The 13,523-nt window shown below is 33.6% G+C and overlaps 3 protein-coding genes across 3 annotated transcripts in view; 2 read left to right on the forward strand and 1 right to left on the reverse strand.

Annotated features, from left to right (window-relative positions):
* Window positions 1-6,328, forward strand: part of LOC108694993 (nuclear pore complex protein Nup205) — a 7,160-nt gene extending 832 nt beyond the window's left edge. Inside the window, exons 3-10 of the mRNA XM_018204695.1 lie at window positions 117-533; window positions 643-934; window positions 1,006-1,728; window positions 1,808-5,065; window positions 5,147-5,397; window positions 5,491-5,730; window positions 5,809-6,010; window positions 6,111-6,328. Coding sequence (XP_018060184.1) covers window positions 117-533; window positions 643-934; window positions 1,006-1,728; window positions 1,808-5,065; window positions 5,147-5,397; window positions 5,491-5,730; window positions 5,809-6,010; window positions 6,111-6,328 — 5,601 coding nt within the window. The remainder of the gene's footprint in view (window positions 1-116; window positions 534-642; window positions 935-1,005; window positions 1,729-1,807; window positions 5,066-5,146; window positions 5,398-5,490; window positions 5,731-5,808; window positions 6,011-6,110) is intronic.
* A 760-nt stretch (window positions 6,329-7,088) lies between these two features.
* Window positions 7,089-9,131, reverse strand: LOC108684102 (phosphatidylinositol N-acetylglucosaminyltransferase subunit C). The gene is made up of 3 exons (XM_018188195.1): window positions 8,959-9,131; window positions 8,806-8,879; window positions 7,089-7,920 (listed from the first exon to the last, which is right to left on the reverse strand). The coding sequence occupies exon 3, from the start codon at window positions 7,902-7,904 to the stop codon at window positions 7,089-7,091; it is 816 nt and encodes a 271-aa protein (XP_018043684.1). The 5' UTR covers window positions 7,905-7,920; window positions 8,806-8,879; window positions 8,959-9,131.
* Window positions 9,132-9,194: 63 nt separating this feature from the next.
* On the forward strand, window positions 9,195-11,840 carry LOC108684103 (ubiquitin-conjugating enzyme E2 L3). Its single transcript, XM_018188196.1, has 4 exons — window positions 9,195-9,306; window positions 9,659-9,754; window positions 10,738-10,924; window positions 11,136-11,840. Exons 1-4 carry the CDS (start codon window positions 9,280-9,282, stop codon window positions 11,303-11,305), a joined length of 480 nt encoding a protein of 159 aa, XP_018043685.1. The 5' UTR covers window positions 9,195-9,279; the 3' UTR covers window positions 11,306-11,840.
* Window positions 11,841-13,523: the final 1,683 nt, after the last annotated feature.

The following is a 13,523-nucleotide window of genomic DNA, read 5'->3' on the forward strand; positions in this document are numbered from 1 at the left end:
TATATTTATAAATTTAAAAAATATATATATAACATAATAATGTTAAATATATTACAGTACTAATTATATACACACAATCTCTTAATTATATTAATATTACATTATCTATATTTTAGCCAAAAAACATGAAAAGTCGTGAGGAAATTAAAAAAGGAGTTACAGATGGTATAACTCTTCCTGGTTTAGGTCATCAAATATTATCAAAAGAATTAGTAGATGAGACTCTCATTATATCAGATATGTATGACTTAAATGAATTTATGGCATTGGATCTTCTCTGTACGGCTCAACTTCAAATGCCACACCATCCTGGTTTAACACGTGGTTTAACAGCTGTTCTTCTATATTACGATGGAAGAAAAGCACTGACATCAGTATTAAGAACCTTGATACATACTCGAATTGGTCACAGTTGGGCAGTGGATGCACCGGTCGCTCTTACTAGACACATTACAGATTATACGAATAAGTTGCAAGAGGATGGCTTATTAAATAGAGTTTTATCCCTGCTAGAGGAAATGGATCCTACTAAGGTATTCTATCAAGAAAAAGATCTTAATAAAAAATTAACTGATATTTTACAATTTTTTGTTAGATATTTAGATTATTAAAATGTATTAATCTCAAAATAATTTTAAATAGGAACAAGATTTACTGCAACAAAATAGAGCTTTAGGTGGAGCAAAGCACCATCAGATGGTTATGAAACTTTATAATGACACACGACAAGATCTGGCTGATATCTTATACTTATGGTCTGCGCAATCGTCTCTTCCAAATATAATTCTATTTCGTTTATTATCTATATTGCAAACACGTCAAGTAGAATCTGAGGCAGGTGAAGGAGGACCTGACAAAGTTACACTTGCGCTTATTATGGCTGTTTTGAATGCTTTTAATTTTAGTTTCTTACATAGTCGTGAAAACGGTGAAGGTATATATTTTATTATCAGCCTGTCAACTTGAAACTTACTTTATAAGTAAATAATTTATTATTTTTTTCAGAATTAATCAATTCAATGCCATTAATAGCAGAGAGGGAAGCACTAGAGGAACTAAATCAAAAGTTAATATCCACTAACATAAATTGGGAGAGTGCTGGATTGCGAGGAGTGATACAGTTTGCTTTAGCGATAGCTATGATTACCATCAAAACAACTACCATTCAATTTCAATCTCAAAACATTACTACAGAAGATGAAATACTAATAGAAGCAGCTCTAGCTAACAAAGCTTTTCATTTTATGGCCGAAGTTTTGTTTAAGAATAATTGCATACATCAAGAGGAATTTTATGTTCGCTATTTTCACACACTGATTTCGGACTTTATATTATTGATGCCCGTTAAAGTCAAGGAATTACGTAGTCGCGCTGATGAATCCATGCGTTTGATTCAAGCATTTCAACAGGAAGGCATCGAACCTCCAATGAATTTGGATAATCATTTTGAATATTTAATGTTGATGATAGCAGAACTGTATAAAGAAGATTCATTTAAACTAAATTTAGCCATGGATTATTGGTGTCATCATACTGATACGACTCATGTATCAGCTTCTGCATACATTAATCGCCTGCCGTCTAGACAAGTTGCTTTATTTAAATTTATACGTCTTGCTGGAGAGATATTACCGGCAGGATTATTTGTTCCATATATGAAAATGATAGCGTCTCTCGCCTCATCACCACAAGCAGCTAGATATGCCTTTAATTTTTTTAAACCAAACGGTAAATGTAACAATTATAAGCAAAATTTATTTGTTATTTGTTTATAGTGAAAAATTACACAAATGCATTTTTTGTATAGGATCATCCGGTTCGGCCACTATTTCATGGGATCATTTCTTCAATTCTTTAAACCGATATTATTATAATTTGAGACAGGAATTACCTCCTAGTCAAGATACAGTGTACAGGCAAAGATGTCATCCCAAAGGAATTATGCCTCAGGAAGTTAAAGGTCTCGAGGCAGTGCTATTGGTTGTCCAAGTGATAGCCAAAAATGATGAAATGTCGAGAGTTGCAATATGTGATCATCCAAATTGGAAAGTTTTACAGTCTTTGATCGGCTTAGTGAGCTGTGCGATGCCAATACCTTTGAAGGGTGTGCTAGTAAGGACTCTTGCAGCACTGGCCAGATCACCAGAGAGTTCCTCTATTGTTTGGCAAAGCTTGGAGGCTGCTCAGTTTTTGTGCACTATACCAACAACGAGTAGTTATCAGCCGAGAGGTGTGCAAACAGAATTAGAAGAGATCGAATCGAGGAACGAGGAATATCCGTTAACACGTGCCATGTTAGAACTATTAGATGTACTTACTGATTTTCCAATACCACGTCTATTGGGTGTAGGCCAACGAAATCCAGGATTCGATCCATATTTGCATTTCATTATCAATACTGTCTTTCTAAGATTTCATACTCGTTCATATAAAAATCCTGCTGAAAAGTGGGAGGTAGCGGAAGCTTGCTTGAAGATATTCTCAAAATTGATAAAGCAATACGAACCAACTGTTGAAGATTTTGTGGGCTGCAAAGTTGAGCTACAAGGCGGTGAATCCACTTTGGTCAATTCGGCTCCGGGATATCACTTAATGACGCAATTACACACTAATTCGGAGCTATTACACGTGATATTATATATCATGGACGAGGGTTGCAACCATTTCGATACTTACGACAGTTTTCCAGGCAAAAAATATCTCGAAAGTTGCAGCCTTTATTGCTTGGAGATATTGGAGCGTGGATTAAAGATGCAAATCAATTATATGGCGCAGTTGACTGTCATACCTGTAAACAAAATTATGACTGGACTATCACGTTTGCTACTTGGAGTGAATCCTCGCACGGGTAAACCGGATCATATGATTAATATCGTCAAATACGTTTCTTACAATTCATGGCTACCAAAACAAGCCTTTGTGGCAGTTGGCGTTATTCATGGTGTGACTAATGAGCCTGGAGCAGACTCTGAATTGCTGTCGACATTCACAGCAACTTCTACTTTAGCGACAAATGTCAGACATGGCTTTGTGGAATGCCTAGACGCGGACAATATCTCGGAGGATGACGACGAGACAATTAGAGTGGATGATCAGAGCAGGCAGATTGGAAATTGCAAAGAAAGAATTCTACTCTTGATGATGCACAGTATTACACGGCCTGCGCCAAATCTCGCTCATTATTTGCTCGGTTTTGAAATAACTAAGGACATCAGGAAAACCATTATTCAGCAACCAGGAATCCTCGGATTTCCGCGTACTTGTCTGCACTCCATTCTGGGTATTTTGGAACAATCTCTTGAGCGCGGTCGCGACAAAATAACCGAAGCTTGTTACTGTTACCTTCATACATTAGCGGCTAATAGCAAAACATCGACACCTGTTCTCAGATTTTTACGTACTACGAGTAATCAGGACTTTGTGCAGAGACATCTTTCAAAATTACCATTTCAAGGGCTAAATAGGTCGACTGAGCTTGGCTGTATGTCTTGGTTGTTGAAAATAGCAGCTATCGAGTTGCGAGTCGCTGGTGGTAGTTTACAGACTTCTTTGATTCATCGATTGGTGGGAAGTTTCAGTCAGGACAAAGATCAGATTGTACCTTCTCAGAAGCTTCTGATGGATCTCTTACATTACATCGATTTTCAATTATATCTGGAACCTACGAAATCATGGGAATTCTTCGATCCATCAGAAATTGAAAAGGTACAGAGTAAATGCAGTATTCCCGTTGCATTAATGGGCGGTCCATCACTTATCGATATCAGGAAACTACATTCTCTCATCACCGAAGAATTAACGGTTACACAGAGCAGTGCAACTGCTACCCAACGCAAGCTTATGCAGCAGGAAGTGAAGTTTATACTTGCACATGCCTTGAAGAAGAATCAGACGAAGGTCTTATCCTACGCAACTGTTAAATTCGTAGAGGGTTGGTGCCAAACTACAGAGATACTTTTCTCCGTTGCGACGAATCAACAATTGCCGGTGGCTCAAAGGCAAAATCTTCTGCTGAATTTGTCACACGACCTGCTACAGAAGATGACGTCCTGCGAAGCTTTGAGTGAGATTAAAACGTTAGTATCCGGCACGGTCCTAATGCTACTGGTAAACTTACGAAATAGTTTTGTGATTCAATCGGACAACGAGTTACTGCCGTCGTCACCATCCAACACAACGATGATGAAAATTATTCTAAGTCACATCTTACAATGGATCGTAAACGCTGGTGCATCCTCGCAGAAAGTCGTGACACATCTTTACGCGGCTTTATTGAATTTTTTGAGTATCGTTGGCTTAGAAAAATCCGAGCACATAAATGCGATTGATTCTATGTATATTAGCCAGTTGGACAATTCATTAAACAAGCTCATGCCCGTGCAGGAACGCTCACAACGTTACGCGACGATTCAGGTCATCAACAGTTTTGGAAATCAGTTGATGGATATTTTATGCCACAATTGTTCGGGTGGACACGATGTGTGTAAGATGCTCGCATTGTCCTGCTTGGATAAAATCTTGGAATTGGATTATGATAACGCGTGGATGATCTATTTAGCAAGCAGAGGCTATTTGAAGCACATGATAGACAGTCTATTGGAATCAGACAATTTATTGCGAGACATGCTGCAACCGGAACCGCAATCGATGCGACCTTTGTATCTGTACGAGGCAAAGATGGCAATCTTCTGTAGGATGGCATCAACGAGATCAGGCGCGGAGAGCCTGCTGGAGAACAAGATTTTGTCCTGTATGTCCAGTATGTGCGCATTCGATCAGCATCCTGACGTGAACCAAGGCTTCGAGGGCGGCGATTATTCGTTCATACCTTCGGTTGGGCAACGCTATCAGCAAATTTTCTTACCAGCTTTATATCTCTGCGACGCTCTGTTCACCACGCTAGGAACGGAGAATCAATCATGCGCCGTGCAAGTTTGCGGATTTCTACAAAGTCACAGGGACACCGTGGAAATGGCTTTAAGAAATGCAGTTTTGCATGCCAATGTCCTTTTCTTGAAGGAAATTGCATGTCTTACTGGTGTAATATCTAGATCCGCTAATATAGGTTTGTATACTTATTATGAAATAACTATTGTGAATTGTTCTTACATTATTATGCGCTCATTTAAATGTAATTGCTTTTCAGATATGTACAAACTCGTGGACGAGGAATTGGCAAAAATAAATATAGACGATTATAAATTAGAGAGCAGCACCGGAATGAGAGAATTGCGAGCACATCTGTACCGATTACAGAAATCAATGCTGTCATTATTAAACAAATTTCAATTGCAATCGATTCCGATAAATCATAATTACCAACAAGCTGACGCAAACCAGCAATATATTTCTTGCATACAGATAGTCGCTAACGTCATGCTGTATACACGCAATCAAGTAATGTTCTAAAATAATGAAATGTACATGACAATCTACTAGAAACACTTTAATGCTTTTTTAAATTTTCATATTATAAATGAATACTTTTAGATGCAACATAGTCGTATGGATCAGAAAATACGGAATGTGCTATTCGATCCTCATTTAATACCAAAACCTGGAAGAAAGCAGGACAAATTAAAAGATACCTCTGGTGGAGTGTGTTTAGGCACAATTGTCGAACAGTTGGTTTCCGTGACAAATTTGCTGCACACTGAGTTGCCACATATTGATTCCTTAATAAAGAAAGCCCAAGTGATAACCGACATGAGTACAGCGGAATTAAAGAAAGTAAGTAAATCTTTCAATTGAAATTATTACTCATGTAATACATATATTAAAGTTTAATATCATTGTTTTTATTGATAGTATATGTCTGAAAACGAAGTAGAACTCGATATAGGAAAACAACGAATGCTTGTTGAACAGAAATTAAATCGCTGGATAAAGGATAAACGACAAAGCATAAAGTATTGCTCTCTTATAATAGAGCACGCTTTGTACATTCTTTGGAGTCACTTAGATTTTTATACTATGCAAGTTATATCACGGCAAACTCAAAGAGTGCACGGTTAGTAAGATATTCAATTTTTCATTAAAAAATAAATTTGTAGTGTATATTTTATAAATCTTCATAAAAATTTAATATTCTAATATATTTATTCATATAGTATCTTCGGGTGGTGTTGACGAAAGCATGATAGAATGGAAAGTTTCGTCAGAAACACTAATGGAGCTGAAACAAGGACTCGTTTCTACATTTACGGATACTTTTATCACACAATTGATGGACACAACACACAATGAATACGCAACAGTGGATCGTAGCTTTATCGAAGCTCTCATAAGACGAATTAAAAGATTGTTACAATTTATAATTATAAAATAATGAAGAATTAACGTTTGTATCTACAGACATAGTTTCAATTAATTACATTTTTTTTATATATTCCATTTATCGTTAATTACCATTTGTTATATGGAATAGATGTGAACAGTATTTACTTTACTAAAATCGATTAAATTTTATATAGGATAAAGCGGAGTTATTCCATCAATTTCAACTTTAGTCACAGAAACTTGAACTATGGCAGCAAATTATTTTCCTTTGTAATAATGTGCTTACAACTATGTGGCATGCACAACTGCTTGAAAGCGTAAACACGACCTTCAAATGTTGAATATGTCATGGTTTTTCTCATCATGGAATCTGTTTAAAAACAAATACTATTGGTAGTCGGAATTGTTTTATGGACAAAACAGCCCCGCTCTATCCTATGTAGAATCAATTTTGATCTATTTATATAAGTGAATCAAAAAAAATTATAATCATTTCCTTACATCATTCATCCTCTTACACCTTTTGCAAAATATGTTAATAGATTATATTAACTTTCTTCTTCCAAGTTCTCTTTTTCTATCTGACATTTTTGTATTTTGTAATAAAATATATTGTCAAATTATTTATTACATGAATAATAGATAAACAATATGTAAAGATGTGATAAATATAGAATATTGTATTTATTACATTTATATTTACTATAAAAAGTACAAGTACAATTTTAGATTACATATTTGTTAATACATATACAAGTTACACATATACAAGTTTATAACTATGATCGATGAAAAATTTAATTCTTTTTTTAAGAAGCGATTACCGCCTCATCCCAAGGACCATAAATATTATCTTTATATTTTTGACACCTGATATACCAGAGTGGACAAATGAAATGAATGAATATTACAGCAATAATAAAAACGTAAGAAAAAATTTGTGAAACATGTAAAAGCAAATATATGGTACCAATTGTCAAAACGGTTGATATAATAATTTGATTATTTATTTGCGACAGTAGATAAGGTAATAATACGAAGCACTGAACTGAAACCGTTAAAAGCGAAAAGGCATGTAATGGTGATGCTAATCTAGAGGCCAACATTAATGAGCCAAAGATTGAAGAAGTTATGGACAAGGAGTCCGAGAGAATATGTGACGATCCATATTTGCTAAATATTAAATGGGTCAAGAACATAAATATCGTCATAGCGTAGATTGTATCGGTACTGATCGTTTCTGTCAAGGTTTTTAAAATAGGTGATAATATATATCCAAATGTTAGAAATATTAATACTGTCCACAGATCCTTCGTTGGTTTTATAGATCGATCTGGTACTTTCATGTTGTATGTAAAATACCCAAGAATCGTCAACATGCTCCCTGATATTACGATAACATTCGGAGTGGTCCATTCGTTGTTTAGCCAAATAAATATCATGACGAAAAGAACGACGACACTCAATCTCGTGGATATGCTGGCACCCAAGCTTATCGCTTCTATTATTGTTACATTATTCGGTTTTATATTTTTACGTAATTGCTCTAAGAAAGAACTATCCGTGTAATTATCCGGTAATCCGTAATTTTCATACAAATTTTTCTGCCATTGTATGTCTTTCATTTTGAGTTAAGTATACCTTTAAGAAAATTTTCATTTCTATAAAATTTTAAATAAGTTTATGTATCTATATTAATTGAAAACACTTAAAATATTAAAATCTGTCAATAGTTAACAATAACATAAAAATCTCTTATTCATGGATATAGCTAGGAGGAGCAGAGGATCTCTCTAAATCTTAAAAAATAAAATAAAACCGCTTAAATGCTTAATGAGTGTTTATAAAAAATTAATTTTGGTAAAGAAGAAAGAATCGGAGGTGAAAATTACAGAAAGATTATAAATGAAAATCCAAGTGTTCTAAATTTAAATTTTTAATTTAGAGAATCAGTTTACAAATTTAAGAGTAAAATAAATTAGTAAATAATATTAAATGTCTTTTAAAACCATGATATAAATACAACAAATTGGAAATAAAAATCCTAAATGATCAAACTGGATTTTTAGCTTAAATAATTCTGAATGAATTTATATACTATACCCATTGCAAGATTGAATGTAGTATATAAATGTAGTATGTAAATATAGTATACAATATAAAATCATTATATATGAAATTATTATTATTATTAATTAAACTAAGCTCTTAAACACTAATTCAGCTTGATTTAGGATCTTTTTCTCGGATTTGTTATAAATTAATAAATTAAATGTGACTTTGTGAATTTCTTACCAGTAATTATAATTAAAAATAATAATATAAAACAAATCCAATATTCCATACTACTACTTTTCACCTCCAAGTTCAAAAGTTATAATTCTAATTTGACTCTTCCTGAACAAAATTCTGGCTACACCCATGCTTTTATTAACAATAATAATATTAAAATCTCTCATTAGCTAACAATAATATTTAAATCTTTCATTAATTAATAATAATAATAATAATTATGCGACTGCTTACCGCTTCTCATGAGAAATTACAACTAGCTAAACTCCATATCCTCTTTACATTTTTGTGAACTTCACCAATGGAAACTGAAATAGAATCTGTATTTTTCTGAGAATCTCAATTGGGATCATTAAAATTACATTTATTAAAAATTTGTTGACATACAACACGAAAACATCATATTTTTCCTTTCGTCACAGCTGATCGCAGCTAATTAATTCGAGTAAGCAGCCGTGGGTAACTTTTTATATATATATATACGAATATTCGAGGTAAGCGCAAACGACATGACCGATCGTCGTACTCGTTGACGCTGCAATACGTCGCCATCTTTTCCCTCGTCTGGGAAACCCACCGGTCGGGGAGAATTATCATCCTCCGAGATCTTGCGCCCTGGGAAATTTGTCAGGGGAACTGTTCGCAGGAGACGCGCACTGGTGGCGGACTGGGCAAGTTTTGTTGCTTTTGGTGGAATTTATTTTCAAAATGGCTGCTACGAGGAGACTGCAAAAGGTAAATTCGAGGTAGCCGTCGTGGTCAGTCCTGCGAATGTCAACGAAGTCGGTCGTGGCGAGCGTCATCGCGGACGCCCTTTCTCACGCGAACGGTCGGGGCCCCCCGGGAACGGGTTCTCGCACGTCAGTGCCCGATCCTCGTCAATGACGTCGACACTCTTTCTCGTATGGCCGTTTATAATGCCTTCGTCGACTCGGGAAAGCCGTTCCTTGCGTTCCGGGCCCGTCCAGCATGCGTCGTGCCCCCTTTCCCCCCCTCTCCTATGGATAGGCCTCGTTCGGTCTCGAAACGGCGCGACGATGACTATGGGACCCCGCAAAGCAACTCAACCTGTGATGACTTTTTCCAGGAACTCGGCGACCTCAGGGCGTCGGCGATGAAGAACTTCACAAATATCCAAGTAGACGAGTCCAATATTCTCAACTGGCAGGGCCTGATATTGCCGGTACGTTGACGCACGCCGTCGTCGTATCCTTCGGGGGAATACGTAACCTAAAATACGCGCGCGCGGGTGCAAAGTGCACGTCTGCGAGTCTTCGTGTGACTCTGTGACTCGTCTCGTTCCTCTCTCAAGTGTATCTTCTTATATTTCTTTTATATTCGAGGTGGGAGCGTAACTTATGTTCTTGAGAGAAAGGAAAAAAAATAAAAGATGTAATTACTTAATGCATATCTAAAATACATTAATTGGATCAAGTGAATTTGTACATTTTTGTCACTCAATCATTTTAATTCGGATACTGATAAAATCGATTCGATCTATTTGTATCCTTTGTATGGAAAACATTTTTCAATATAAAAGTGAAATATTCGTTTTCAAATATCGTGAACTACATTTTGATATTCCACGATATGCTGGAAAGTCATTTAAATGAATGTATGAAAATTTATATACTTGATTAGCGATATGTAAGTACTGAATAAGTTTGTTGCATATATTGTAAGAATATAATGTACAATATATTAATTATATATTATATAATTTGTAGACTGTAATTTCTGTGTACAAAATTGATTGTAACTATTATATTTTAGTAGAATATCATTTAGAAACATTTCTTAAATGAACATGTATAAGGTATTCCTTATTGTAACGTATTATTTTATGTCTATGGTTGAATACCGCTATAATTTTTTTCAAATGGGATAACAGGCCTATTCTTTGTTGCTCCACTGGATTAAAATTTTCTCGTTTTTGCTAAAATTTTTTTTTTTTTTTAAGTTCTTGGTTCATCTTCTTTTTCTTTTTATATTGAAAAGAAACTATATAAGAAGTTCTTTTTAAAATAGAACAAACTCTTTATCTATTTCATTTTAAGAACAGTTGGTACATAATTGAGCTACAAAGAACAGACCTAATGTGTGATGCATATTATTTTACTGGTGATCAGTGGATACAGTGGAAAAATAAGACGTTTTCTTTCATAGGACAATCCACCTTATAACAAAGGCGCCTTTCGCATCGAAATCAATTTTCCCGCAGAATATCCCTTTAAACCACCAAGAATAAATTTTAAAACAAAGATATATCATCCAAATGTAGACGAAAAGGGTCAGATATGTTTGCCAATTATAAGCGCAGAAAACTGGAAACCAGCTACAAAAACGGATCAAGGTCAGTTCCTGCATTTCCATTGACGGTTATTTTATGTTTTAATAACGATTTGAAAAAAACGCTTCTAATTTAAATATAATTGCTGTTAATTACAATTTACAAAATTTATATTTTTAAAAAAGGGCAAACGTAAAACTCATATTTATTTTCTAAGAAAAGTGGAAAATGTATAAAATATCTCGTCAATTAAAAATGTTATTTACATTTGCAGTGATCCAAGCTTTGATAGCATTAGTGAATGATCCTGAGCCCGAGCATCCCTTAAGAACGGATTTAGCTGAGGAATTTCTGAAGGATAGAAAAAAGTTTTTAAAAAATGCTGAAGAATTTACGAAAAAGCATGCCGAGAAGAGGCGAGAATCATCATCTTCTAACGAATAACCCCGAATGATAGCTTTACTTACCATCACCACCATGATGCCTGCCGCCTGTCAGCTGATTTAAACTCAAGCCAATGTATACCTGTCTATTAATCCCCGTGGAATCTCATAGATTCTCAAGTTGAGATGACTCTGTACAGTATTGGTTAACACCGACGATATGAATATATACGCAAATTGTAATGTTTATAAGAAGTGGGATGAACTTTTCAGAGTACAGTAAATTATGATAAATAACTGTATCATATTGTATACAATTTATACTTGAAGTCATATGCAATTATAGTTTGATTTATCATCGACAGATCGTTACATTCCAGCTTGATCCTGTAGGAATGTATACGATGGTGAAAATGGTTCAGCATAGAGACGTCATGTTTGTCAGATGTAGCAGCGTATGTAATACAGTATGTATTAAAGTACATATAATTTCCAATGTCGTTTAAGATGTTAATTTATAATTGCATTTCGCGCGCGAATTTATAGCTACTGCTTTATAACTGTTACTATAATATTAAGATTACAAATAATAAAAGAGGAACAACGTTTACTTTCAATTTTTAATCAGTTTCATAGTAATTTGAATTGTAACAAATTAAAATTTTTTTCAATCTTGTGATTTTATGATACGTGAATACAATTTTACGTTCTTCACATTGATTAATTTAATTTGATATATAAATTTTTTATTATTATTAACTCCAAGTGATTGTAAGTTAATTTTCAATATATAAATGTAAGATTTAGATTTTCTTCACAGATATCTGCAGATTTTATTTTATATCCTGTACAGAACTGTACAGAATTATCTTAGAATGTTTTAATGTAAAATCTGATACATTAAATTTATTTACAGCGTTGTTTGACATGTTTTATTACTGAAAAACGTAAGAATCAAGAAGTAAAATGTTAATTTTTTTCCAAATGTTAAAAAACGTTATACCATAATAAATAAATGAAATAATTAACAAGGTTACAACATAAATATAATCGAAAACATTGGAAAAGGGTCTCTAGTCATTTTTCTTTCCATTTGATTATTACAATTTCTGATTACCACAATGGGTTTAAACGACTAATATTACGTGAAAGTTGTGTGAATATTCTTTTTATATGGCCTGGTAGTATATTTGAATGGGCAAAGAAGTTATAACTTCTATATTTTAAGTATATGTAATATAATATATATAACATAATATATAATACGAAATTGACAAAAGCTCCAATTGCTAGAAATGTCTTCTTTGTACTATGTGTGCTGTGTTTACCGAATACTTGTATAGAATTAAGAAATATAATATTTCAAGAGTAATAAGTTACATATTTTGATATAAACAACGTGCTATGAATTATTCTCCCATTTAATGTATTTTTATGAGAATTTCTGTGTGATTATGCGAAATGATATTCATTATTTAGATTTCAATCTGCGATTCACATTTATGCAATAATTTATAATATTTTGAAAAGTATATAAAATGCTAGAAATTTTACTTTCATATTTATTTTTTAACAGCACATATAGATAAACAATTGTTTGTAAAATGCTATAAAGATTGAAAATGTTTTACAAGAAAATTTTTTTGTTACTGCAATTATGAAGATGATAAAATCATGTTTTTACTGTAATTTTTGTCCCGTTAGATTTAAATTTCTTGAGACAATAAAACATATAGATAACATTAATCATTATGATCGTTAATGTATTTCAAACATTGTAAAAATATTAATTGAAAACTATTTATTGTATTGGATATTATTATGTGAAAAATTTATACAGCTACTGTGCATATATGTGAATTATATTCTCAACTGATGATAAACTAGTTCTATTGTTAAATCATATGAATAACATTAGCATTTATTTTTATATTAGTATTACGAATATTAAGCCTATTCTACAATATATCCTTTGTTTCCTGTTTTTTGTTTTTTACATCTTGCTTTTTTTCCTCCGTTGCGACCGTTTTATCGACAATTTTCTGTCACATATTTTTCGTTCCTTTCAAAGTTCATAAACTTTTATCTCGAGCGATAGAAAACGAAAAACAGGATAAGAGGCAAAAGATGTAAAAAATAGCAGAAAGCAAGAAACAGGAAACAAAAAGCACATTGTAAAAGGTTTTATACATTATGTGTGTGTATGTGTGTGAAAAAATATGTGTGTGTGTGTGTGTGTGTGTGTGTGTGTGTGTGTGTGTGTGTGTGTGTGTATATAT

This window comes from Atta colombica, unplaced genomic scaffold (assembly GCF_001594045.1).
Source record: "Atta colombica isolate Treedump-2 unplaced genomic scaffold, Acol1.0 scaffold126, whole genome shotgun sequence".
NCBI classification, from domain to species: Eukaryota; Metazoa; Arthropoda; class Insecta; order Hymenoptera; family Formicidae; genus Atta; species Atta colombica.

Bases quoted from the DNA above. Each gene is read 5' to 3' on its own strand.
- LOC108684102 (XM_018188195.1), bottom strand. From the start codon at position 7,904: ATGAAAGACATACAATGGCAGAAAAATTTGTATGAAAATTACGGATTA.
- LOC108684103 (XM_018188196.1), top strand. From the start codon at position 9,280: ATGGCTGCTACGAGGAGACTGCAAAAG. The intron at 9,755-10,737 runs GTACGTTGACGC...TTTCTTTCATAG, and splicing joins GGCAGGGCCTGATATTGCCG to GACAATCCACCTTATAACAA. The intron at 10,925-11,135 runs GTCAGTTCCTGC...TTACATTTGCAG, and splicing joins AGCTACAAAAACGGATCAAG to TGATCCAAGCTTTGATAGCA.